The 25233-nt window shown below is 39.7% G+C and overlaps 1 protein-coding gene across 3 annotated transcripts in view; it reads right to left on the reverse strand.

Annotated features, from left to right (window-relative positions):
• SLC44A5 (solute carrier family 44 member 5) overlaps nucleotides 1-20539 on the reverse strand; it is a 412555-nt gene extending 392016 nt beyond the window's left edge. For 2 of the 3 annotated variants that reach the window (XM_025392182.1, XM_025392173.1), the window contains exon 1: nucleotides 15513-15589. Coding sequence is in view for 1 of the 3 variants with exons in the window: in XM_025392189.1 (XP_025247974.1) it covers nucleotides 20380-20413 (34 nt within the window). In the remaining 2 variants the exon portion in view is untranslated. Of the gene's footprint in view, nucleotides 1-15512; nucleotides 15590-20379 lie in introns of those variants that run through there. The other variant, XM_025392189.1, reaches the window with a different exon arrangement.
• Nucleotides 20540-25233: the final 4694 nt, after the last annotated feature.

Here is a 25233-nt window from a genome sequence, read left to right on the forward strand (position 1 = left end):
ATAAGCCTTAAAAGTTCCTGTTAAAAGGAGATAATTTAGCATCACATTCATTTGTACCTTTTCCCTTAGAACTCAAGCTAATATTACATATCTGACCTATTGACTAGCTTTCTGAGAATTTGTAACATCATTCGAAAAGAACACTATTAAGATTTACAGCTAATATCAAATCTTCTAATAACCAATTGGTACAAGTCCCTGAATATATTAATAGCAAATTCACTTTTTCTTTTTCTTTCATGGGCCCACACTTAACTTTTAGACTCAGATGATACTGAATTTCTTCAAACTAAAGTGATAGTTCAACACAGTAGACACACACACACGCACACACACAATATAATGTTCACAGGAGAAAACTGAATCCCTGAACAGATCAATAATGAGCTCTGAAATTGAGGCAATCATAAATAGCCTACCAACCAAAAAAAAAGTTGAAGTTGCACCAGACAGATTCACAGCTGAATTCTACCAGATGTACAAAGAAGAGCTGGTACCATTCCCACTGAAACTATTCCACAAAATTGCGAAAGGGAGAGTGACTCCTCTCTAACTCATTTTATGAGGCCAGCATCATCCTGATACCAAAACCTGGCAGAAACAAAACAGAAAAAGAAAACTTCAGGTCAATATCCTTGATGAACATCCATGCAAAAATCCTTAGCAAAATACAGTCAAACTAAATCCAGCAGCACATCAAAAAGCTTATCCACCATGATCAAGTAGGTTTTATCCCTGGGATGCAAGGTTGGTTCAACATATGCAAATCAATAGTGATTCATCACATAAACAGAACTAAAAACAAAAACCACGTGATTATCTCAATAGATGCAGAAAGGGCTTTTGATAAAATTCAACATCCATTCATGTTAAAAACTCTCAATAAACTAGGTAGAGAAGGACCCTACCTCAAAATAATAGGAGCCATATACAACAAACCTACAGTCAGCATTATACTGAATGGACAAAAGCTGGAAGCATTCTCTTTGAAAACCAGCACAACCAGCACAAGACAAGGATGCCCTCTCTCACCACTCCTGTTTAACACAGTATTGGAAGTCCTGGCCAGGGCAATCAGGCAAGAGAAAGAAACAGACATTCAAGACCAGCCTGGGCAACATGGCAAAAACCCGTCTCTACAAAATATATATATATATATATATAAAATTTATTTTTATATAACTGTGTGTGTGTGTGTGTGTGTGTGTGTGTGTGTATATATATATATAGCGCCAGACATGGTGGCGCTTGCCTGCAGTCCCAGCTACTTGGGAGGCTGAAATGGGAGGATGGCTTGAGCCTGGGAGGTGGAGGTTGCACTGAGCCAAGATCATGCCACTGCACTTCGGCCTGGGCAATAGAGCCAGACTTTGTCTCAAAGAAAATGCCACAAAAAGAATAAAATACTAAGGAATAAACCTAATGGAGGGTGAAAGAGGTCTATAAGTAGAACTACAAAACACTGCTCAAAGAAATCACAGATGACACAAACAAAACGAAAATATTCCATGCTCATGGATAGAAAGAATCAATATTGTTAAAATGGCCATGCTGCCCAAAGCAACTTATAAATTCAATGCTAATCCTATTAAACTAACATTGATATTCTTCACTGAACTAGGAAAAAAATTTCAAAATTCATATAGAACCAAAAAAGAACCCGAATAGCCAAGGCAATCCTACACAAAAAGAGTAAAGCTGGAGGCACCATGCTACCCAACTTCAAACTATACTACAGGGCTATAGTAAGTAAAACACCATGGTACTATTACAAACACAGACACATAGACCAATGGAACAGAATAGAGAACCTAGAAATAAGACTTCACACCTACAACTATCTGATCTTCAGCAAACCTGACAAAAACAAGCAATGGAGAAAGTATTCCCTAAATGGTGCTGGGATAACTGGCTAGCCATATGCAGAAGATTGAAACTGGACCTCTTTCTCACACCATATACAAAAATTAACTCAAAGTGGATTAAAGGCTTAAATATAAAATCTAAAACTATAAAGTCCAGAAAGACAACATAAGCATTATCATTCAGAACATAGGCATGGGCAAAGATTTCATGATGAAGTAGCCAAAAGCAATTGCAATAAAAGAAAAAATTGACAAATGGGATCTAGTTAAACAAAAGAGCTTCTGCACAGAAAAAGAAACTATCAACAGAGTAAAAAGAAAACCTACAGAATAGGAGGAAATTTTTGCAACTATGCATCCAACAAAGGTCTAATATCCAGCATCTATAAGGAACTTAAACAAATTTACAAGAAAAAAACAACCCCATAAAAAAGTAGGCAAATGACATGAACAGACACTTTTCAAAAGAAGACATACATGCACCAAACAATCATATGAAAAAAAATCAGCATCACTGATCATTAGAGAAATGCAAATCAAAACTACAATCTCACACCAGTCAGAATGGCTATTATTAAGAAGTTAAAAAATAACAGATGCTGGCAAGGTTGTGGAGAAAAAGGAACACTTATACACCGTTGATGGGAATGTAAATTAGTTCCACCATTGTGGACGACAGTGTGGCAATTCTTCAAAGAGCTAAACAGAGAGATAACATTTGACCCAGCAATCCCATTACTGGGTATATACCCAAAGGAATATAAATTGTTCTATTATAAAGACACATGTACACGTATGTTCACTGCAGCACTATTCACAATAGCAAAGACATGGAATCAACCTAAATTGCCATCAATGATAAACTGAATAAAGAAAATGTGGCACATATACACTATGGAATACTATGCAGCTATGAAAATGAACAAGATCATGTCCTTTGCAGGGACATGAATGGAGCTGGAGGCCATCATCCTTAACAAACTAACACAGGAACAGAAAACCAAATACTGAGTGTTCTCACTAATAAGTGGGAGCTAAATGATGAGAACACATGGACACATAGAGGGAAACAACACATACTGGGGCCTATTGAAGGGTGGAGGGTGGGAGGAGGGAGAGGATCAGGAAAATTAACTAATGGGTACTAGGCTTAATACCTGGGTGATGAAATAACCTGTACAACAAACCCCCATGACACAAGTTCACCTATGTAACAAACCTGCACATGTACCCCAAGTTTAAAATAAAAGTTAAGAAAGACTATTCATAAACAAATATATATATAGTGTTCTTTACACTGTTATATTTCCACAGAAAACTCAGTTAATTATGCCAATTATGCTAAATCAATGCAATTGAATATTACCAAACCATTTAAAATAAAATTACAAAAACATATAAAAATATAGAGAAAATATATGTTTGATTCATTCAATAAATATTCATTTAGTATCTGTGATGTGTCCAAAATTACACTTGACATTTTGGATTAAAGGATAAATTGCGCACAATCAAAATGCTTGCATTGCTCACAGCCTAGTAATGGGTATCTAGGAAGGAAGAGAAAGATTGGGAGCAATCCTAGGAAAGAGATGACAGTTTCTAGACAACTGGCTTGGAAATACAGCACTGTTTTTTCAAACATCAATGTGCAGGCTGACTGGCCTAAAACTAACTGATAGCATCATCAGAACAATTGTAGACAGATGTGGACCAGAGTGACACTCTAACCTGGGATGGTAAGCCACTGACTGATTTGCGGTCAGGTTTTTGGTTCCTTTTGCTTCAGTGCAGAGGTAGGGCTGAAGACCCACATGAAGACTGAGAAAGGAGATAGGTGTGTAAACTCTACATTTAAATTGATATATGAGCACTAACAGAGGTATATGAAAGATGTTATGGGAGCAATGAGAAGGAAGTGCTTAATTTGAAAGTGGTAGTCAGAGAAGATTGGGAATTTTACAGAGAAGTTGACATTTGTGCTTAATCTTGAAAAATAAATAGAAATTTTCAGAATTATACATGTGCGCACACACACACACAAACCATCCAAAACAATAATATCATGAAGGCAGAGAAGCATAAAAGAATGTGTGTGGCCCCCAGTATTTAGTGTGGTAGGATCATTAAGATTAGGGTGAATGTGGGAAGTGGTGGGAAATGAACCTGGAAGGGTAATTATGGGTCAGATTCTAGACTTGGATGCTTTGCTACAGAATTTTGATTTTGTCTTTTGTAGCCAATGAAAAGTCATTATTGGATTTTAGGGATGAAATGACCAGAGTTGTCTTTCAGGAGTGTCATAAGTGCACGAGTTTCTTAATTGCAGTAGAGTAAAAAATAAATTGGAGAAAATCTAGGTCGAAAGCAAGGAGACTCCTTCATGCAGGGGTGGTCTAATCCATACCAGAAATGATGAACACTGACTCAGATCTGTGACAGCAGAGATAGAGAAAAGTAGATACTTAGGATCAATAGCAGTGACTGACTTTATCAGGTTGAGCAGAGCCTGGAAAGAGGATGTGAGGGGGAATACGGAGTCGAGGATTCTCAGCTTATGCAAGCAGACAGATAAAGATGTCATTATATAAAAGTACAACTATGAAAATTATACATGAACCAAGACTAGATGGTAACCTACAAAAATAAAGGAAAAAATAAGTTTAGTTAGAACAGTAGGACCGCTTGTTTTCCAAAACTTTTTCAATGTCATATTGTGTTTCTGAAATTGTTTGGAGCTACATCTACTTTTAAATATTAACTCTGTAAATTATTAGTTTTATAGTTTTGAGCAGGTTATTTAACCTCTGTGAATTGTCTCACCCAAATATTTATTTATTTATTCATCTTGTTTCAAAAACTATTTTAAGTAGTTTATAAAAATAAATACAATTCAGCAAAAAGTAGTAGTCATGTGCCACATAATGACATTTTAGTCAATGACAGACCACACGTAGAATAGTGGTCCCATAAGATGATGATATTGTAATTTTACTGTACCATTTTTCTGTTAAGATATACAAATATTTATCATTGTGTTACCATTGCGTAGAGTATTTAATACAGTAGTGCTCTGTGCAGATATATAGCCTAGGAGTGGAGCAATAGGCTCTACCATATAGCCTATTTATCTATATAACTAGATATGGCTACACCATCTAGGTTTCTATAAGTACATTCTATAATTTTGCATGACAAAATTGCCTAACGACACATTTATTAGAATGTAGCCCCATAGTTAAGCAAATGCATGACTGTGTATAAAGAGAGACAAGGAGAAGAAAGAATAAGAATATGAGAAACAAAATTAATCAAGTGCATGACTTATGATGACATAACCTTGAGCAAGAAGTGAGCTCAACATTAGTTCTGAGACTTCCTGTCTACCTATAGTGGAAAACACAATGAGTTCCATGAGTCACATTGTTCATTTTGGCTAGCGACATTTCAGAGAAATTTATCCATTATATCCTCATAATACAGATTCTAAAAACAGTGATCAGCACAAGAAATAACATCCCTTGAGTTCATGTCATTTGCAGGGACATGGGTGATGCTGGAAACCATCATTCTCAGCAAACTAACACAAGAACAGAAAACCAAACACCGCATGTTCTCACTCATAAGTGGGAGTTGATCAATGAGAACATATGGACACAGAGAAGGGAACACCACACACTGGGGCCTGTCAGGGGCTGGGGGGCTAGGAGAGGGATAGCATTAGGAGAAATACCTATGTAGGTGACGGGTTGATGGGTGCAGTAAACCACCATGGCACGTGTATACCTATATAACAAACCTGCGCATTCTGCACATGTACCCCAGAACTTAAAGTATAATAAAAAAGAGAGAGAAATAACATCCTAGAACTTAATACAATGTCAAGTTTCTCAATGCCAACCAATGTTGTAACAGGTAAGCACAAATCAGCAAAAGCACTTCTACAGGGACCAAAATAACACAAGCTGGGTAAAGAGCTATCTCAAGGTCTGGCTGATTCCAGGAAAAAGTTTTAGCATATTTAAAGCAATGAAAAGCTTGCATCTTTACTTAGAAAATCTCTCACAAATATCCCTTCCATAAAGATCACTCGAGGACATCATCTAACCACCTTCCCACCCCAAGTTGTTTTCCTAATGATTCCTGAGACATTGGTCTGACAATGACAGTTCTCAAAATTCTCAGCCTCAATACAAACAAAAACTCAATTTTCAGAAATACAAGATGCAGCATAAAAACTCATTAAGTAGGGCCAACTGAAGGAAGCCTGAACTCATGAAAATTCTGAATATTCAAAAGTTATTCCAGTCCTTTAATATAAACAATTGGCTAAAGAAACTACTCATTAAACTCCCTCAAAGACTTGCTTTAGTAAATGATTATTTCCAATTAGTATACTTTTCTACCATTTACTGCTGTTAAAAATTTGAAAATGGGTTGTTTTCCCAAATTGGTTAAATAGGGTAAGTGCCTCTCTTGACCTCTATCAACTTATTTATAATGTATTATTTGCCTACTCTTCATTACACCTAAGGTATTAATTCAGGCAGTGAGAGTTTACAGAAGTTAAAACATAAGGAGCCTTGATCTTAGAATTAGTCAGGTGAAGGCTATGTCCTCCTTTTGTCTTAGTGATGTTTCCATAAATTATTAAATACAAGTTGGTGTTTGTGAAGTGTGATAATTATTCAATGCAGTTTTCATAAAGTTCAAAAAATAATATGTATTAACGTAAGACTTTCTGAGTGGTTAAGGATTGTGGAGGGATCTATTCCAAAGCTGTTCTTTATAATCTCAAGCCTATCATACCTCATACAGTTAAGATATCCCTGGACACATCTATTTATGATTAAACATTTTTTAAAGAGCATAATCATCCTCCTTTAGTCACCAATAATCTTTCACTAAAGCAAAGGTGTTAAATCAGCAGAATCAATGTCATTGCCATGGGTAAAGAATGTGATGACATTCTTGTGCAGCCAAACAAAAGTGTGAATAAGAGGCTGAGATAAATAAGAAAAATGTGTTTTTCACTTTGAAAAAAAGTATTTCAAAGTGAAAGGTGCTGTTAATACTAGTTTGTGAAGCATAAATGTCCAGTAAGTAGCTTTTAGCTTTTTTGTTAAATTTTATGACTTTTGATATTTTTAAACTTGTATATACAAATGTATATAATCATAGGCTAAGCTTAAAATAAGTTTTGACTTTTTTGTAAGGCAAATCTAGAGTAGTAATACATTTTTAATAAAATGTACATTTATTTATTTATATTTAATTTGGGTTTGAGAGTTTTTTCAACATTTATTTTAGATTCGGGGGTACATACACACATTGTTACCCGGGTATATTGTGTAATGATAAGGTTTGGAATACAGTTGATCCTGTCACCTAGGTACTGAGCATAGTACCCAATAGTTCATTTTTCAACCCTTTCTCCCCACCTCCTTCCCCACTCTAGTAGTCCCAGTATCAACTGTTGCCATCTTTATGTCTCTGAGTACCTATTGTTTAGCTCCCGCTTATAAGTGAGAACATGTGGTATCTGGTTTTCTGATACTGCATTAATTCATTTAGGATAATGGCTTCTAACTGCATCCATGTTGCTGCAAAGGAAATGACTTTGCTATTTTTATGACTATATATTATTCCATAGTGTATTTGTACCATATTTTTTTTTAACCAATTCATGGTTAATGGGCACCTAGGTTGATTCCATGTCTTTGCTATTGTGAATAGTGCTGCAATTAACTTGTGGGTGCATGTGTCTTTTTGGTAGAATTATTTGTTTTTTGGGATATATGTCCAGTAGTGGGATTGCTGGGTCAAGTGGTAGTTCTGTTTTAAGTTCTCTGAGAGACCTCCAAACTGCTTTTCATGGTGGCTGAACTAATTTACATTCCAACAGTGTATAAGCATTCCCATTTCTCTGCAGCCTCACCCAAATACTTTTAATTTTTAATAATAGCTATTCTGACTTATATGAGATGGTATCTCATTGGTGATTTCTGGTTTGCCTTTCTCTGATAATTAGTGATGTGGAGCATTTTTTCATGTTTTTTTGCCACTTGTATGTCTTCTCTTTTTTTTTAATTGTATGTCTTCTTTTGAGAAATGTCCATTCATGTCTTTCCTTTGCCCATTTTTAATGGGGTTATTGGTGTTTTACTTGTTCAATTGTTTAAGTTCCTTATAGATTCTAGGTATTAGACCACTGTCAGATGCATAGTTTGTGAACATTTTCTCCCACTCTGTAGGTTTTCTGTTTACTCTGTTGATAGTTTCTTTTGTTGTGCAAAAGTTACTTAGTTTAATTAGGTCTTGCTTGCAATTTTTGTTTTTGTTGCCATTGCTTTTGAAGACTTAGCCATAAATTTTTCCCAAAGTCGAAGTCCAGAATGGTGTTTCCTATGTTTTCTTCTAAGATTCTTATAGTTTGAAGTCTTACATTTAATTCTTTAATCCATCTTGAGTTAATTTTTCTATATGATACAAGGTTGGGGTCCAGTTTCATTTTTCTGCATATAGATAGCCAGTTATCCAAGTACCATTTATTGAGTAGAGAGTCCTTTCCCCATTGCTGATTTTTGTTTACTTTGTTGAAGGTCAGCTTGCTATAGGAGTGCAGCTTTATTTCTGGGTTCTTTCCTCTGTTCCATTGGTCTATGTGTCTGTTTTTGTACCAGTACCATGCTGTTTTGCTTACTGTAAACTTACAGTATAGTTTGAAGTTGGGTAATGTGATGCTTCTGGCTTTGTTCTTTTTTCTTGGGATTACTTTGCCTATTTGGACTCTTTATTACTTCCATATGAATTTTAGAATACTTTTTTCCAATTCCGTGAAAAATGTCATTGGTAGCTTCATAGAAATAGCATTGAATCTGTAGATTGCTTTGGGAAGTTTGGTCATTTTAATAGTCTTCCAATCCGTGATCATGGAATGTTTTTCCATTTGTTTCTGTCATCTATGATTTATTTCAGCAGCGTTTTGCAGTTTTCTTTGTAGAGACCTTTCACTTCCTTGGTTAGAGGAGAAACCAAGGGGTATGTGTGTGTGTGTAAATTAGGCTGTGTTCTTCAGTTGGCTCTCAGCTTGAACATTATTGATGTAAAGAAATGGTACTGATTTTTGTATACTGATTTTGTATACTGGCACTTTACTGAAGTCATTTTTCAGTTCCAAAACTCTTTGGCAGTCTTTACGGATTTCTAGGAGAGATAATTTGACATCTTCTTTTCCTATCTGGATGCCTTTTCTTTCTTTCTCTTGCCTGATTGCTCTGGTTTGCACTTCCTGTACTGTGTTCAACAGTAATGGGAAAAGTGGGCATCCTTGTCTTGTTCCAGTTCTCAAGGAGAATGCTTCCTAAAATGTCAGTTTAAAAGCCTGATTTTTGTCTTTGACTTTGAACACTGAAACACAATTCCATGAACTAGAAAATTTACATTAAAACCTGACTTTTAAGTTTTTAAAGCATTAATTTAAAATTACTTCTTTTAAAACTGGATTTTTAATTTTTGATTCTACAAGAATATTTTCACTCAACAAGCACTTAGGACCAGTTCTGAGTTTCTTCAGAGCCTTTCTTAAAAAATAAAGCACATCTTGAAGGTAGAATTATTAAGAATGAGAAGGGGGAGAAAAAATAACATAACATAACATAAAATAAAAAGAATGAGGCCGGGCGCAGTGGCTCACGCCTGTAATCCCAGCACTTTGGGAGGCCGAGGCGGGCGGATCACGAGGTCAGGAAATCGAGACCACCCTGGCTAACACGGTGAAACCCCGTCTCTACTAAAAATACAAAAAATTAGCCGGGCGTGGTGGCGGGCTCTTGTAGTCCCAGCTACTCCGGAGGCTGAGGCAGGAGAATCGAGAATGGCGTGAACCCAGGAGGCGGAGCTTGCAGTGAGCCGAGATTGCGCCACTGCACTCCAGTGTGGGTGACAGAGCGAGACTCCGTCCCCCCCTCCCCCCAAAAAATAAAATAAAATAAAAAGAATGGAGCTCTCATCCAAAATTCTAATGGCCCAAAAAACCTACAAAAAACGATGCCTGAGAGGCCACCCCTCCTTTCACATTAAAAAGCTATAGTGATTTGTAAAGCCAGAGCTTAACAAATCACCCTGTTCTTCATCCTTTCCTTCACTAAGTTGTCAGACAGATGCAGAATAGAAATCAGCAATGTGAAATTGTGGTTTCTCGACTGAATTAGGAATTTTTCACCATGATTTTAATGTTCCTCTGTCGTGGGCCCTAATGGGAAACTACCAAAAGTTATAAAACTCGGTTACACCATGGGAATCCACAGAAAGGGGTAAAGAGAAAGCAAAGGCAGAAAAGAAATGTCTTTATTTGGAACTCTCACAATTGATTAAAAAGGTGTGTCTCATCTAAACACAGAACAATGGGATAGGGAAAGCTGCTGCTTCTGGATCCCTTTTTCAGCAACCGCTTCCTAGTTTCTCTCTGAATGGAAAGATGATGGGGCTAGCCCATAGTTTCCCAGCCTTGGCAACATTGACAATTTGCACTAGGTAATCTTTTGTTGTGAGGGGGTATGTTACAGAATGTTAGCAGCATCCCTGGTCTCTACCCACTGGATGTCACTAGCACCACTCCAGTCATGACAATCAAAATATCTCCAGACATTGTAAAATTGCAATGGTTGAGAAGCATTAGGCTAATCCCTGCACAAAATATTTCTAAATTTTTCTTTCGTTCTTTAAGGTCCTTTCAGGTGAGGGAATGGACTGCCACAGTCAGCAACAAGATGACTGGCAAACTCTTGTCTCCTGGAAACTTTTTCCTACTATGGCATATTTTATTATTTTGTCAGCAAGTCCCCTTCTATACCTCTCTTAATACTCCATTTAATATTTCTTAAAGATAATATATTTAAAGACATAAAAGATGATAAAAGAGAAACATCTTTAGAACTAGGCAGCATAAGACCATTCTACATTAATTTATCTTACCTTCACAGGAAACTGTCATAAAAAGCACCCAAAATTGAAAATAGTAAAAGAGAGGTTAAAACCCACCTCAAAACACAGATAGTAACAAACAACAAGGAATAAAACCCACTATTATTCTTCCATCTTAAAAAAGCAAATCTTTTTTCAACTCCACAACTCCCATCCCCAGCCACGTCATCATTTCTTTGCTCCCTTTACAGCAAAACCCTTTAAAACAGTTGACTGTGCTGTCTTTAATTTTCCTCCTCTCCATTCTCTCTTAACCTACTTCATTCAAAGCATCATTGCCACCACTTCACCTGGACTGTCTTTATCAAGGTCCTCAATGACTTTCATATTAATAAATAGAAAAGCCATTTCTCAACCCTGATCTTACTTGACCTATGGGCAGCATTTGACACTGTTGATTATTATTCGCCTCCTTGATACACTTTCGTCGTTGGTTCCAGGACCCCACACCCACTTCTTAGACACCAGTTGCTCTTTCTCAATCTCCTTTACTGACTCCTCCCCTTATCACTTATCTCTTAATAATGGAGTAGCCCTGGGCTCAGATCATTTCTCTCAATCTATACTCAATTCCCAGTGAGTCATCCAGTCTATAATCTTAAATACCACCGATGTTCTGATGACTTCCAAATTCATATGATCAGCCCAAGTCTCTCTCCAAGACTCCAGACTCACATATCCAACTTCCTACTTGTCATCTTCACTTGTATATCAAATAAATATTTCAAACCCAAATGTGTCCAAAACTAAACTTCTGATCCTTCCCCATAAACTTGCCCCTTCTACAATCTTCCAATATCAGTTGATGCCAATTCCACCTTCTCTTAGTTGTTTAGGTCAAAAACTGTGCATTAATCCATCACTCCTTTCTTTCTCTCATGTGAAGCATCCTGTTAGTTTTAAAATATATATAAGTTCTAGCAGAAAAATATATTCAGTATCCTTCCATTTCTCCTGTTCTCCACTGCTTCTACCCTGATAGATGCCACTATCATCTCTCAACTGAATTTGTTTTATAAGCATCTTTTTATTTTAAAATATTAATTGACAAATAAAGACTATGTGTTCAAAGTGCACAACATGATGATTTGGTATATGTACACATTGTGTAATAAATAATCATTACAACCAAATTAAATAACACATCTGACATAGTTTGGGCTGTGTCCCCACCCAAATCTCATTTTGAGTTGTAACTCCCATAATTCCCACATGTCATGGGAGGGACCCAGTGGGAGGTAATTGAATCAGGAGGGTGGGTCTTTCCTATGCTGTTCTCATGATAGTGAATAAGTCTCACAAGATCTGATGGTTTTATAAGGGGGAGTTCCCCTGCACATGCTCTCTTGCATGCTGCCATGTAAGATGTGACTTTGTTCCTCATTCACCTTCTGCCATGATTGTAAGGCCTCCCAAGCCATGTGGAACTGTCAGTCAATTAAACCTCTTTCCTTTATAAGTTACCCAATCTTGGGTATGTCTTTATTAGCAGCACGAAAACTAATACAATATCCATCACTGTATATGCTGTATATTAAGTCCCCAGAACTTGTCTTACAACTGTAAGTTTGTACCATTCGAATAGTATCTCTTCACTTCTTCCACTCCCCCAGCCTTTGGCAACCACCATTGTACTCACTGCTTCTACGAGTTCAACATTTTTAGATTCCACATATAAGTGAGATCGTACAGTATTTTTCTTTTTGTGCCTGGTTGATTTCACTTAGTATAAAATCCTCCAGGTTTACCCATGTTGTTGTAAGTCAATAGCAAAAAAAAAAAACCAAACAAACAAAAAATCACCAAACAACCCAATTTAAAAATAGGCAAAGGAACTGAAAAGATATTTTTCCAAAGAAAAAGATATGGAATCAACCTAAGTGTCTATCCATCTATACACAGATGAATGGATAAACGAAATGTGAGGGATGTGTGTGTGTACACAATGGAATATTATTCAGCCACCAAAAGAAGAAAATTTTTACTGAATTATTGCAAAAGTTTCCCTACTTGTCTTCCAGCTTCTCATTACCCCTACATATTGGCTCGATATTTTCAACACAGTCGCCATAGCAATTCTTTTAAAATATAAGTCAGATCATATTTTTCCTCTGTTCAAAATCTGAACTGGTGCCACATTTCCCCAGAGTAAAAACCAAAGTCCTTAAAATTTTCTAAAAAGCTTAATATAATTTGGTCTTCCCTCATCTTTCTGACTTCCTTTTCTATTTCTATCCTCCTTGCTAATTCCACTTGGTCTTCTTTCTGCTAGTCAAACATACCAGGTATATTTTCACTGTAGGGTCTTTGCCCTGACTCTTCCTTCTTTCTGGAAGTCTCCTTCCCTTCCACTGTTTCACCTCCTTCAATATTACCTCTTTAATTGGTCCTACCCTATCAGTACTTGCAGTTGGCCCACCATCATCCCATGATTAGCAATCCAAATCCCCCTTACTATGCTTATTTGTTTTTTCTTTCTGTCATGGCACTTTTCAATTTTTAATATCAACAATGTATTTATGATTATTATTCATTGTTTGTCTTCCCTATCTACAGTGTAAACCTCATGAAGAATTCATTTTGCTCCCTGATTTATCCCAAGTATGCTTAGAATAGTGCCCAGTACATAGTAAGTGATTGATTAACACTTATTGAATGAATAGAGAACTACATGAATGAATAAAATAGATTAATATCCTACTCTCAAGTAGAAGAGATGGCAACCTGCCTTTTTAAAATCCTCTTTCTCAGTCTCCTATTTATACATCAAAGGACCAGCTGGGCTGGGAGGAGGAAGGGATTCTTTGGTAAGGAGGAATAGATAAATACAGTTGGAAAGATTTTTATTTGAATATTTTAGGGTTTCATTTCTTTGGGTTTTTTCTTTTTTAATTGACAAGTAAAAACTTATATATTTATGGTGTACAACTTGATGTTTTGATATTTACACACATTGTGGAATGGCTAAATCAAGCTATTTAACGTATTCATTATCTCACACTCTTATTTTTGATGGTGAGAATAAAAGATTATAGATTTTAAGAAACTGTCTGTCTTCTTAGTTTGGAGGACTGTGAAATCTTGTGCTGTTGGGAGATTTTAGGGCTTTTGTATTCTCTTTATCACTCTGATTTTTGGTTCGGTAGTGCTTCAATTTGGAAAGTACCTTCTAAACTAAGAGAACTAGAGGAGCCATGAATGAGTACTCAAAAAAGCAGAGGAGAAAGCAAGCTGCTACAAGAAACTCAAGGGAAACAACAAAAGAGAACTTCAGGGCTTCAGCCCAATTCACTAAATTAGGAAAGAGGGCTAAGATTCAAGATCAGTGTTGAAACTGCTAAAAAGATTACATTTCAGGATAGAGGTGCAAAAATAATGAACCACAGGTATATTCATTATCTAATGTTATATAACATATTACCCCCAAATTTTAGTGGTTTCAGACAAAAGTAAGCATTTATTATCCCTTATGGTTTCTGTGATTCAGGAATCCAGAAGCAGCTTGGTTGGATAGCTCTGGACCAGGGCCAATCATAAAATTCAGTCAGAGGTTGGCTGACGCTAAAGTCATCTGAAGGCTTGACTTGGTTGCAGGGTCTGTTCCCAAGATATATCACTCACATAACTAGCAGGTTGTTGTTGTTAGCAGGAGGCCTCAGTTCTTCCCACAAAGAGCTAAGATTCAAGAATTCTATGCAAGTCAAGAAATACACACACACACACACACATATACACACACACAGTGAATTCTGAATATAAATTAGGAACTGAGCTCTTCTTCTCTCTCCACACATATATACATATACATACATATACATATATATACATAGATATCCTGGAGAATTATTTAGAGAGAGTAATATTTCTACATCAGCTCCCTAGGCCAAGTAAGGTGACCCAATGGACTTGACTTTTCTAAAAAGTCCAGTTATACTTATGTATCTTCTCTTACTATTCATCAAAACACCGACAATATTTTGGGCTGAAATGTTGATAACATCTCTATGAATCTCTGCTTCAAAAAACAATCCAAGGAATTCTTGAGTATTTTTACAACATGGCATCTGGTTTCCCCAAAATGAGCAACATAAGAAAGCAAAGGACATAAAAGAACAAGGCAGAAGCCATAGTGTATGTCTTTATGATGTAGTTTTCTGCTATACAGCACTGATCACATTATCAGCTGTGATTCATTTTGGGAGAGGAGTGTGAACAGGTGTGAATACCTGTAGGTAAGGATTCCTAGAGATGTTATCAACATCTCAGCCCAAAATATTGTTGGTATTTTGGTGAACAGTAAGAGAAGATACATAAGTATAACTGGACATTTTAGAAAAGTGAAGTGCACTGGGGCACCTCAGTTGGCCTAGGGAACTGATGTAGAAATACTACTCTCTTTAAATAATTCCCCAGGATGTCTATGAGTATATATGTATACGTATGTGTATATATATACACACACATGCACATGTAGAGAGAGGAAGAGCTCAGTTCCTAATTTATATTCAGACTTCACTATATATATATACATATATATGTATATATACACACACACACACGTGTGTGTATTTCTTGAGTTGCATAGAATATGTATTTATGAATAATAAACTTGACCAATTTTCCTATACATATAGACTTCTTGCATTTAGCAGTGTCACTCACCTCTTACTCTATCATTTCTTCAATAGCTCCATCAACACTGAACCTTCTAACTCTAACATGCTATGATTCACTACTGTGAAAAAAAAAAAGCTGATGTCATAAACACATTGTGTTGCAGTATCACTAAGGGCCATACCCCATTCTTAGGTAACCCCTGAGATCCTACCAGCCTTGCTAGCCTCAAAGGAGTTGCTTGGAGTATAAAGAGGGAAAGGAGACTGAACAAAGTCCTGGAGCTACAGAAATTCTTAGTATATTTTTTCATTATTAATCCTTGGCAAAGAAATAGAAAGTTTGGAGGTGGAAGTAGGCCATGGTTATCTTTAAAATAATCTATTATTATTTGTATCTTTCCTGAATATCATAGCACCTTCTTGTCACAAATGCTTAGGGTAAAGAAAATCACCCGACATACCCATATCCCTCTTACCAACATCTCTACAGTAAAATGGGACCCAAGAGCATCATTTCCTTAACTAGCTATCAAGCAACTACCTCCGACAAACAGCAGTTACCGTCAATATGTTCACACTATTTTCATTTGTGAGGTCTGTAATCCATCAGAAAAACCTAATAATGATTAAGTGAAATCGAAGAGACTTTGTAAACATCTGTATGCTTTTATTGTTACAAATACTTCATTATTAAAAGATCAGTCAAAAGCATAAAGGTACCCTGGTTTAAACTTTTTCTGTGTTTGAATGAGAATGTTTCTCTTGGAACACTCTCATATCAGGCTTCCTCTTGGCAAAATCATGAACTGGCTGATGTTGTTTTAGAGGCTTTCTCATGTCCCCTTCCAAACGTCACTCTTCGCCTTCCATGGACCCCTTTCTGTTACCTAGGAGCCTCTCATGCTGCCTTCCACATTCCGCCTACTGTACAGTCATGTTCTGGACCCCTCAGAATCCCCCTCTACCATTACAGTATGTTTTTCCTAAGACACTTGCATTGAAAGGCTTGCCAGGGAAGCGACTAATCTTATCATCTTGTGCTAAATGTTAAATTAATCCTCATTCTCTCTAGAATTGTTTTCTAAGCAGGGATTCCTAGAGATGCTATCAACATCTCAGATTGAAATTGCATAAGTATTCTGGTGAATAGCAAGAAAAAATAACCTAAGTATAACTGGACCTTTTAGAAAAGTGATGTCTATTGGGTCGCCTTAGTTGGCCTAGGGAGTTGATGTAGGAACATTCCTCTCCCTGAAATAATTTTCCAGGATAGGAACGTATCTCCAAATAGCAAGTGAATATCCAATGGCTTCCCATTGCACTTAAACTCTATATTCATTTTTATTACCAAAAAGTCCTGGCTTCTCCTTATCCGTCTCTTCCTTACACACTACACCTCTTCCTTTTGTCTGTGAACGTGCCAAGCTACCACCTCATTTCTACCTTAAGGCCTGAAGAGTTATGTTCCAGTTCCTGGCATGCAACTTACTTTTCATCACTTGTTTCCTGACACAAATGTCACCTTTCCAGGCAATCTAAAGTAACCTCAAAATCACTTGCTTGCACATCACTTTATTTCTCCTGGTATTAATCACTATGTGAAATTTTCTGGTTCATGTATTTGTCACCTGCCTCTTCCAGGCCTCCTCCTACTTCATTGTCTATCATGTTCATCACTGTATCCCTAGTGTTTTGCACTATGTACCAGAATCTGGTACATATTCAGTGCTCAATAAATATATGCTAAATGAACAAATGAATAGATTAACCCAAACATAAGCTTTACACTTAAGTAATCGAGTAAGAAGTCTTTATTGTATTAACATCGGAAAAGGCAGGGGCGGGGGTGGTAATATCATTATAACCAGTGTAACCAGCTTGCATTTATAAGACTTTTATTGATTATGAACTACAGCATTTTTTCATTAAAAACATTATCAATATTGGATTGTAAAATATTCCATTCGCCTTTCTGAAAAACTGTCCTTTTGATGAGATGTCACAAATGAATGCTAATGTCCCTTGAGAAATCCTGCCAACAGATTTTATTCTTCTATTAATGTTAAGAAACTGTATTTCTCTTTGGCCAATTTCTAGGCTTATGGATATGTAGTCTCTCTTGCTAGGACTTCAGAAGCCAATGAGCAACTTGCCTGTCACAAGATCCGACGAATGATCTCTCCCTGCATGCAGTGTAGCTAAGCAGAGAAGCAGGTCTTGTAAGAGAATAACTAACACAGCATGGAATATTGCTAAACCTACAGTGTTTTATCCAGCAAAGTTCACCCCAGTAGCCTGCCCCTGCCAAGAAAGCCTAGATATTTTTTCTATCAGGCAGTCCCAGTTTAGTTGGTTGTAGCTTAGAAGCAGACATCTGAGAGCAGTTCAGCAAGCCTGCAGTCAGATGCTTTTGTAGAGTTCTCCTCTTAAAAGGCAAAATTGAGGCAAGTCAATAGATTACAACATTCTGGGTTTGCTTCTGTCATCTATCAAACATCACAATTCATCCTGCCTCGCTAAAGTGAAACTCCAAGGATTTGTTTTTAAAGGTGTCCTTCTTTCTGTGAAATACTAAATGAACTTGTTTTAAAAAACAAAAACAACTCAACACAAGTCGATAGGAGCTAAATAACATAACTTTTCCTTTAAGAAAAACATGTAGCATGAGAAAACCTTATTTTCAAAGTACTACATAAAATTCATTGAGACCACATGTCCTAGAAAAGCTTGATTATTAATCGTTCCAGAGAAACTGTTAACGCTTCACATTAACTGCTATTCTTCAATTATTTCACTATCAAATTAAACTTATTCAAGAAAATACAAACAATTCCATACTGGCCTACAAAACAAAAACTTGTTGGTATTTTGAGGGGAGGGGGGAATAAAGGGGAGGTGTCTTTTTCATCAAATCTCTTATGTGAGCTCATTTCATTAATCTCCTCCGTATCTTTCAGTGCTTCTGCGAAGATTATTAATTTCAAGGGTGAGATTTTCTCTGGCTACCACGTACTGTAAAACTGTAAAATTTTTTCCACTCTTCATGGACCATTTACAATCTGCAAGGTTTGGGGTGGGAATGAAATGTATTTCTGCCAATGGATAGCCACATCAGCAGTGCTGAAAACCAATCCTTCTGTTTCACTTATCGTGCCATATGGCTCCATAAAAAAGGAGCGAACCAAAAGTGTAGCTCATACGCCTTGTCAATCTGGGTTTAGACTAATTATTTGATATCATGATAAAGAGAGGAAACTGTTTGTAGGTGAATATATTCTCTCTTCTTTCTTTACTCGTGTATCTCTATACCCATGCGCTAATTTATTGGGGGGTGGGGAGAGAATCAGAGGTTTAAAGCCCCTCTAATTTTACAGGAGCTACATTTGAAAAAAAGGCATTGCAATAAAATTATCATACATAGTTTATAATTTCAACAACAAAAAATCCCAGGTGTTTTCATAGTAACGTCTTCTTAAGAATTCAAGATCATGATTTTAAACGCTTTCCAATAAGTGCTTTGAGTACTCCAGAGCAATTAAAAAGCAAGCTGACGCGCCAAGATAAAGTTGTGTCCCCCTAGTGACCTCTAGAGCGGAGCTAAGCTCCCACAAGCCAGACTTGGGAGGAAAAGCAAAAAGCATGCCAAAGCCTAGAGCGCTGCTGTAGTCCAACCCAATGTATTCAGTAATACCCTTCACCTCTCAGCTCTCATCTGAGTTCTTGTCCTTTTTTATATAATCCCAAAGGCTCAGTAAGTCGCTGCCTCTCATGTCATTGGGCCCATTGTGTTGAAATCCAACTTCGAACGACGCCCCCTCCTCGCCACCATCCTCAGGTCCAGTTCCCCCGCGCACAGCCTTCCTCACCGTGCACGAAGCCCACTTCTACCTCTCCGCAGTGCTGCAGACAACCTCTCGGACTCTGCGAGTCCCCGAGCTAGAGCCTGGGAGCCGGCAAGCGGCTACCTTTGCGAGTCCGCGCTGCGGGCGCGGGCTGCTCGCACCTGCTCCCCGCGCGCGGGTTCTGAGAGTCCAGCGGACCCCTGGGCAGGACGCCGCCCAGGAGGCTCCCTCCCGAGTCGCGCCCTGGACCACGCCGCAATGCCTCAAGTCACCCCAGCAACAAGCTCTTCCTTGTCCTCCCAGCCATCGCTTCTCCCCGCGAACTTTCCAACTTTGGAAACCCGGGTTCCAAAGGAGCAACAGGGAGACGGCTTAGCCGGAGCCACTGCCCGACTCGACAGGTTGGGGAGCAGGAAGTAGCCTGCAGGGACTTGGCCGGTAGCAAGTCCCCTTGACCGTGGGGAAAAGGAGAGGCAGCCAGATCCAACCTCCTCCTGAGGATGGAGGTTGGGGAAATGGATGCAGAACTTGTCACCCTAGGGACCAAGGGGCGGAGGCAGGGGGGGATTGGAAGAAGAGAATAGAAGAGACCATGAAAAACTCTCTCTCTCTCTCTCTCTCTCTCTCACACACACACACACACACACACACACACACTCACACGAGAGAGAGAGAGAGAGAGAGAGAGAGAGAGAGAGAGAGAGAGAGAAATATTGATTCCAGAAAGGACGAGACATTAGGAGCCGAGTCGCTTCTCTCCCCACTGCCCAGAGGCGAGGAGGTGCAACAGATAGATACCCAAGCTCGCGGAGTAGCAAAGGGGTGGGGTGAGAGAGGAGTCTCCAGGTTTCCCCAGGAAGCAAAAGGGGCACAAACTCCTGTCAGAGTGTCCCTGGAGGCCAGGGGAGGTGCAGCAGCGCCGCGGCTCCCCTCACCCCCCGCGGACACAGCAAACTCTTCCCCGGCAGGAGCCTTCCACTTGGCCGCGCCTGGATGTAAACAGGCCGGCCTGAGGAGCAGGCGGCGGGTGAGAGAGGGGAGGCGGCGAAGGGAGGAGGGAGCGGGACTCACCCTTGATGCTGGGGGGCTTTCTCTTCTTGGCCATCTTCTGCCCCCTTCCCTCCCCCGGACCCCCCACGCGCTTCCTCCGGCTGCCGCGCAGCTCCCAGGCGAGCCCTCGCCACCGCTCTCAGCTCAGCGAGCTCTTTGTTGCTGTGATGGCATCTGCGAGGCAGCAGCGCGGCCGGGCTGCGCGCTCGGCTCGGCTCGGCTGGGGCGGGCGCCGCCGCCCCTCTGCTCTCGGCCGCGCCGCTGGTCCCCAGCTCGCGCTGCTGTGGACGCGGTGGCTGCGGCGGCGGCGTCTGCTGTGCTGCTTCTGCTGCTGGAGGGGGCAGCGCTGGGTCCCCGGAGCGCCCGCCCAGCGCTGACCTCCCCCTTCCCCACACCCTCCCTCCCCCACGCCCCCACCCCCGGGGTCCCGTCTGAGCCGCCAGCCCCCATCCAACCGGAGACGGCGCCGTCATCCAGCAGCCGCTACTGGGAAAGACGACGGTGGCGGTGGCAGGGAGCTGCTTGGGGGGCGCGGAGAGACCGCGGCCATCTGGGGCCAGGGAGGAGAAAGCCAGGCAGAGTCTGATGGAGTCTGCGTCCCGCCTGCCTTCCTCTGGGCCTTCCAAGCCCCCTCTCAAAAGGCCAGGACGCGCTGGGCCCGCGAAAGACACCCGTCTTCACAGGCCAACCAGAACTCCGGCCACCTGCGGAAGGACGGCACTGTCCCTCGCGACCCGGCCGCGGAGCCGACCTCCTCCGCAGCCTCCTCGAGGATAGTGAGCCCGAATTCCACGCGGGTGATGAGCCCCGAAGCGCGTGGTTGCCTCTGCTCCTCCCGAACCGAGAAGGAAAGAGGGGAGAGGGAAACAGGAGGCTGATGGAGGGGAGAGAAATGGAATTCCAGAGGTAGCCCACTGGCAGACACCCGCAAGATGGCTTTGTTGTGGCCCTGAAGCTCTTAATAGTGAGGGCCCAGGATAATTCCCTTGGGGCTGTGGGAAAGAGGAAAGTTAGTTCACGCTCTCAGGTGTTGGAGGAATTGGGAGCTGGAGGTGTGATTTCTTGGCCTCCAGCAGAAACTTTGTTCCAGTGGCCAGGTTCTTTCTCCCTCTGACTGGTGGTTTGCTTTGGAAAGTTCTCATTTTCCTGGAGGAGCTGTTCTCCCCTCGCGTGCTGATAAGGGATGAAAGGAAGTCCTGCCGGCGTCCCAGGACTGCAAGGGCAGGCGAAATTTTAAGAATGTAAAGGAGTAGCGGATCTTAAAAAGAATGGCTTAAAGAGTAGGGTAGGGAGGGGTTACCAGGGTGTACCACTGTAGGGAGAGAATACAATATAGAATTTTTTTTGTATGCTGCAGGTGAGATTACCACCGAAACGCACTTCCTAATTCGCAGTGACCTTCTTAACATTTCTCCTTTCCTCCGCCTAGGTTAGTACAGTTCCCAACCCAACCTGATTGTCTAAACATTCAGTGAGTTAATTCAATATATCCATCCAGAAGTTGCCCCAGTACTAATGTGGTGCAGCAGAAAGAACGGTGAAGTCAAAAACCCCAATAGTGAATTCTGGCCCTGTAACTTTGTAGCTCTGAGAATTTGAACAACTCACTCAGTCTCTCTGCTCTTCTGTGTTCTGATATATACAGCATCATCTCAAAAATTTCTTCCAGCTCCTGAGATATTAGTCACTAAATCATCACAAGTTATTTTTTTCAACCTTTCTAAATATAGCTTCATATAATGTAATATATTGAAGTAAATAATCTAGACACATGTGAAATGACCAATTCCTCTCGCAATGAAGATATGCATCAAAAATAAAAAACAAAGAACATGTTTATTTTAATAAGCAAAACAGGCCCATTCTCAGACTTATGATCAGAAATAAGACTGACTCAAAGTTTTTCTCTTCCAAACAACTGCCTCTTAATTAAAAACTACTCTTCCAGGTCTTCAAGTGTTTACTGTGTACAAATATTAGAGTTTGTAAATATTTTTAGTCCATTTTATGTGCTCATATTTTATCACCAACTACTAATTATTGCCTATATTAGAATAATGTTTTTCTGTGTATTCATTACTTTCACATACTTTATTTCATTTAATCATGACTGTATCACCCATGAGTTGAAAAGCAGGTCCAGTCTTCTAGGTTTTATGGACGGTGAAATGGGATTCGTGGAGGTATGATAACTTGCCCACAGATTCAGTGTAACTCTTTTAACTCAGTAGCCAGCTGTCTCCATGACACTAGCTGCCTATGTGAAATAGAATATTTCTGCTTCAGACCAGGAATGGTTTCCTTTTTCTAATTCATTCCTTCCACAGTGTCAGTACTATTCTCAACAGGGGAGACTCAAATTTAGTTGACTAGTTAGGACTATTTTTGGTACATGGATATGACTAATATGTTTTTACACTGGTAGCACTTCAAAGTGTCCTTACATGCATTATCTCAATTAAGGTCATGACAATCACATAAGAGCATCAAAAGAGGTTTATTTAGCCCTGTTGAACAGATGAGGAAACTGAGACCAAAAGACATCAAGGCCACGACTAACCAGGCCCTGGATTTCCAGGACAAGTGTTTCCCCTGTAGCCCACACTGTGTGTTTTTGTTCAAGGGTTGCAATTAGAATGACTGCAGGGAACAGTAAGACAGAATACATGATACCATCAGTATAAATATATAGTCATGCATTGCTTAACAACAGAAATACATTCTGAGAAATGTGTCTTTAGGTGACTTCATCCTTGTGCAAACACCATAAAGTATACTTAAACAAACATACATGGTATAGCCTACTACACACTTAGGCTGTATGTTATAACCCATTGCTCCTCGCTACAAACCTGTACAACATGCTACTATGCCGAATATTATAGGCAATTGTAAAACAATGCTAAGTATTTGTGTATCCAAACATATCCAAACATAGAAAAGGTGCCATAAAAGGCCGGGCACAGTGGCTCAGCCTGTAATCCCAGCACTTTGGGAGGCTGAGATGGGTGGATCACCTGTAGTCAGGAGTTCACGACCAGCTTGGCCAACACAGTGAAACCCCGTCTCTGTGAAAAATACAAAAATTAACTGGATGTGGTGGCAGGTACCTGTAATCCCAGTTACTTGGGAGGCTGAGACAGGAGAATTGCTTGAACCCGGAATGTGGAGGTTGCAGTGGGCAGAGACTGCACCATTGCACTCCAGTCTGGGCAACAAGAGTGAAACTCTGTCTCAAAAAAAAGAAAGGAAGGAAGGAAGGAAGAAGGAAGGAAAGGGGGAGGAAGGAAAGAAGAAAGGGAGGGGGGAGGGAGGGAGGCAGGGAGGGAGAGAGGGAGGGAGGGAAAGAGAAAGAAAGAAAGAAAGAAAGAGAGAGAGAGAGAGAGAGAGGGAGGGAGGGAGGGAGGGAAAGAGAGAGAGAAAGAAAGGAAGGAAAAGAAAAGAAAGGAAGAAAGGAAGGAAGGAAGGAGGGAGAGAGGGAGGAAGGGAGAAAGGGAAGGAGGGAGGGAGGGAAAGAAAGAAAGAAGGAAAGAAAAGAAAGAAGGAAGGAATGAAGGGAAAGAAAGAAAGAAAGAAAGAGAAAGAAAGAAGGAAAGAAAGAAAGAGAAAGAAAGAAAGAAAAAGAAAGAGAGGGAGGGAGGGAGGAAAGGAAGGAAGGAAAGGAGAGAAAAGAAAAGGGGAGAGAAAGAAAGAAAAAGAAAAGAAAAGAAAGGGTGCTGTAAAAACGCAGTATTACGAATTTTTGGGACCACTGTCATATATTCAGTCCGTTATTGAGCAAGGGAAGGGTTGTACTTGAGCAAGGGAAGGGGACCGTAGAGAACTGCGAGAGCGTGTACCACTCACTAGTCAGCTGCAGGATGCCTTGTGGGAATGAAAACCTTGGGGCTGTAAGAATTTTGATTTTTCAGGAGTCAGAAATCCAAATTTTCTTGTAAAATATTCTTTGTGATGTTGGTGAATACATTAAAAAACAAAAACACAAACACAGAAAAGGGTAGGCCTAACAGAACACATCTGCCAATAACACATAGACTATGAGCTATGTGTCCATGTGTCTGGTTTTAAATTTCATCAACTGCTTTTTACTCCCAGACAGCAAGGGCTGAACCAAATCCTTGAGTATGGTTCTAATTCTGATGGCATCTGATGTCCCCAGAATTAGAGATTACCAAGGCCTTGGGTGCAATTAATTATGATTTATAAAAATGATTTGTGGGATAGGTGTTTCTAAATTTCTGGCTATTCTTTATTGTTATTATTATACTTTAAGTTCTGGGGTACATGTGCAGAATGTGTAGGTTTGTTACATAGGTATATACGTGCCATGGTGGTTTACTGAACCCATCAACCCATCACCTACATTAGGTATTTATCATAATCCTATCCCTCCCCTATCTCCCCACCCACAGACAGGCCACGGTGTGTGATGTTCCCCTCCCCATGTCCATGTGTTCCTATTGTTCAACTCCCACTTATGACTGAGAATATGCGGTGTTGGGTTTCTGTTCCTGTGTTAGTTTGATGGTTTCAAACTGATGGTTTCCAGCTTCATCCATGTCCCTCCAAAGAACATGAACTCACCCTTTTTTATGGCTGCACAGTATTCCATGGTGTATATGTGCCGCATTTTCTTTATCCAATCTATCACTGTTGGGCTTTTGGGTTGGTTCCAAGTTTTTGTTCTAGTGAACAGTGCTGCAATAAATATACATGTGCATGTACTTATAGTAGAATGATTTATAATCCTTTGGGTATATACCCAGTAATGGGATTGCTGGGTCAAATTGGTATTTCTGATTCTAGATCCTTGAGGAATTGTCACACTGTCTTCCACAATGGTTAAACTAATTTACACTCCCACCAATAGTATAA

Source organism: Theropithecus gelada, chromosome 1 (assembly GCF_003255815.1).
Source record: "Theropithecus gelada isolate Dixy chromosome 1, Tgel_1.0, whole genome shotgun sequence".
In the NCBI taxonomy this organism is placed as follows: domain Eukaryota; kingdom Metazoa; phylum Chordata; class Mammalia; order Primates; family Cercopithecidae; genus Theropithecus; species Theropithecus gelada.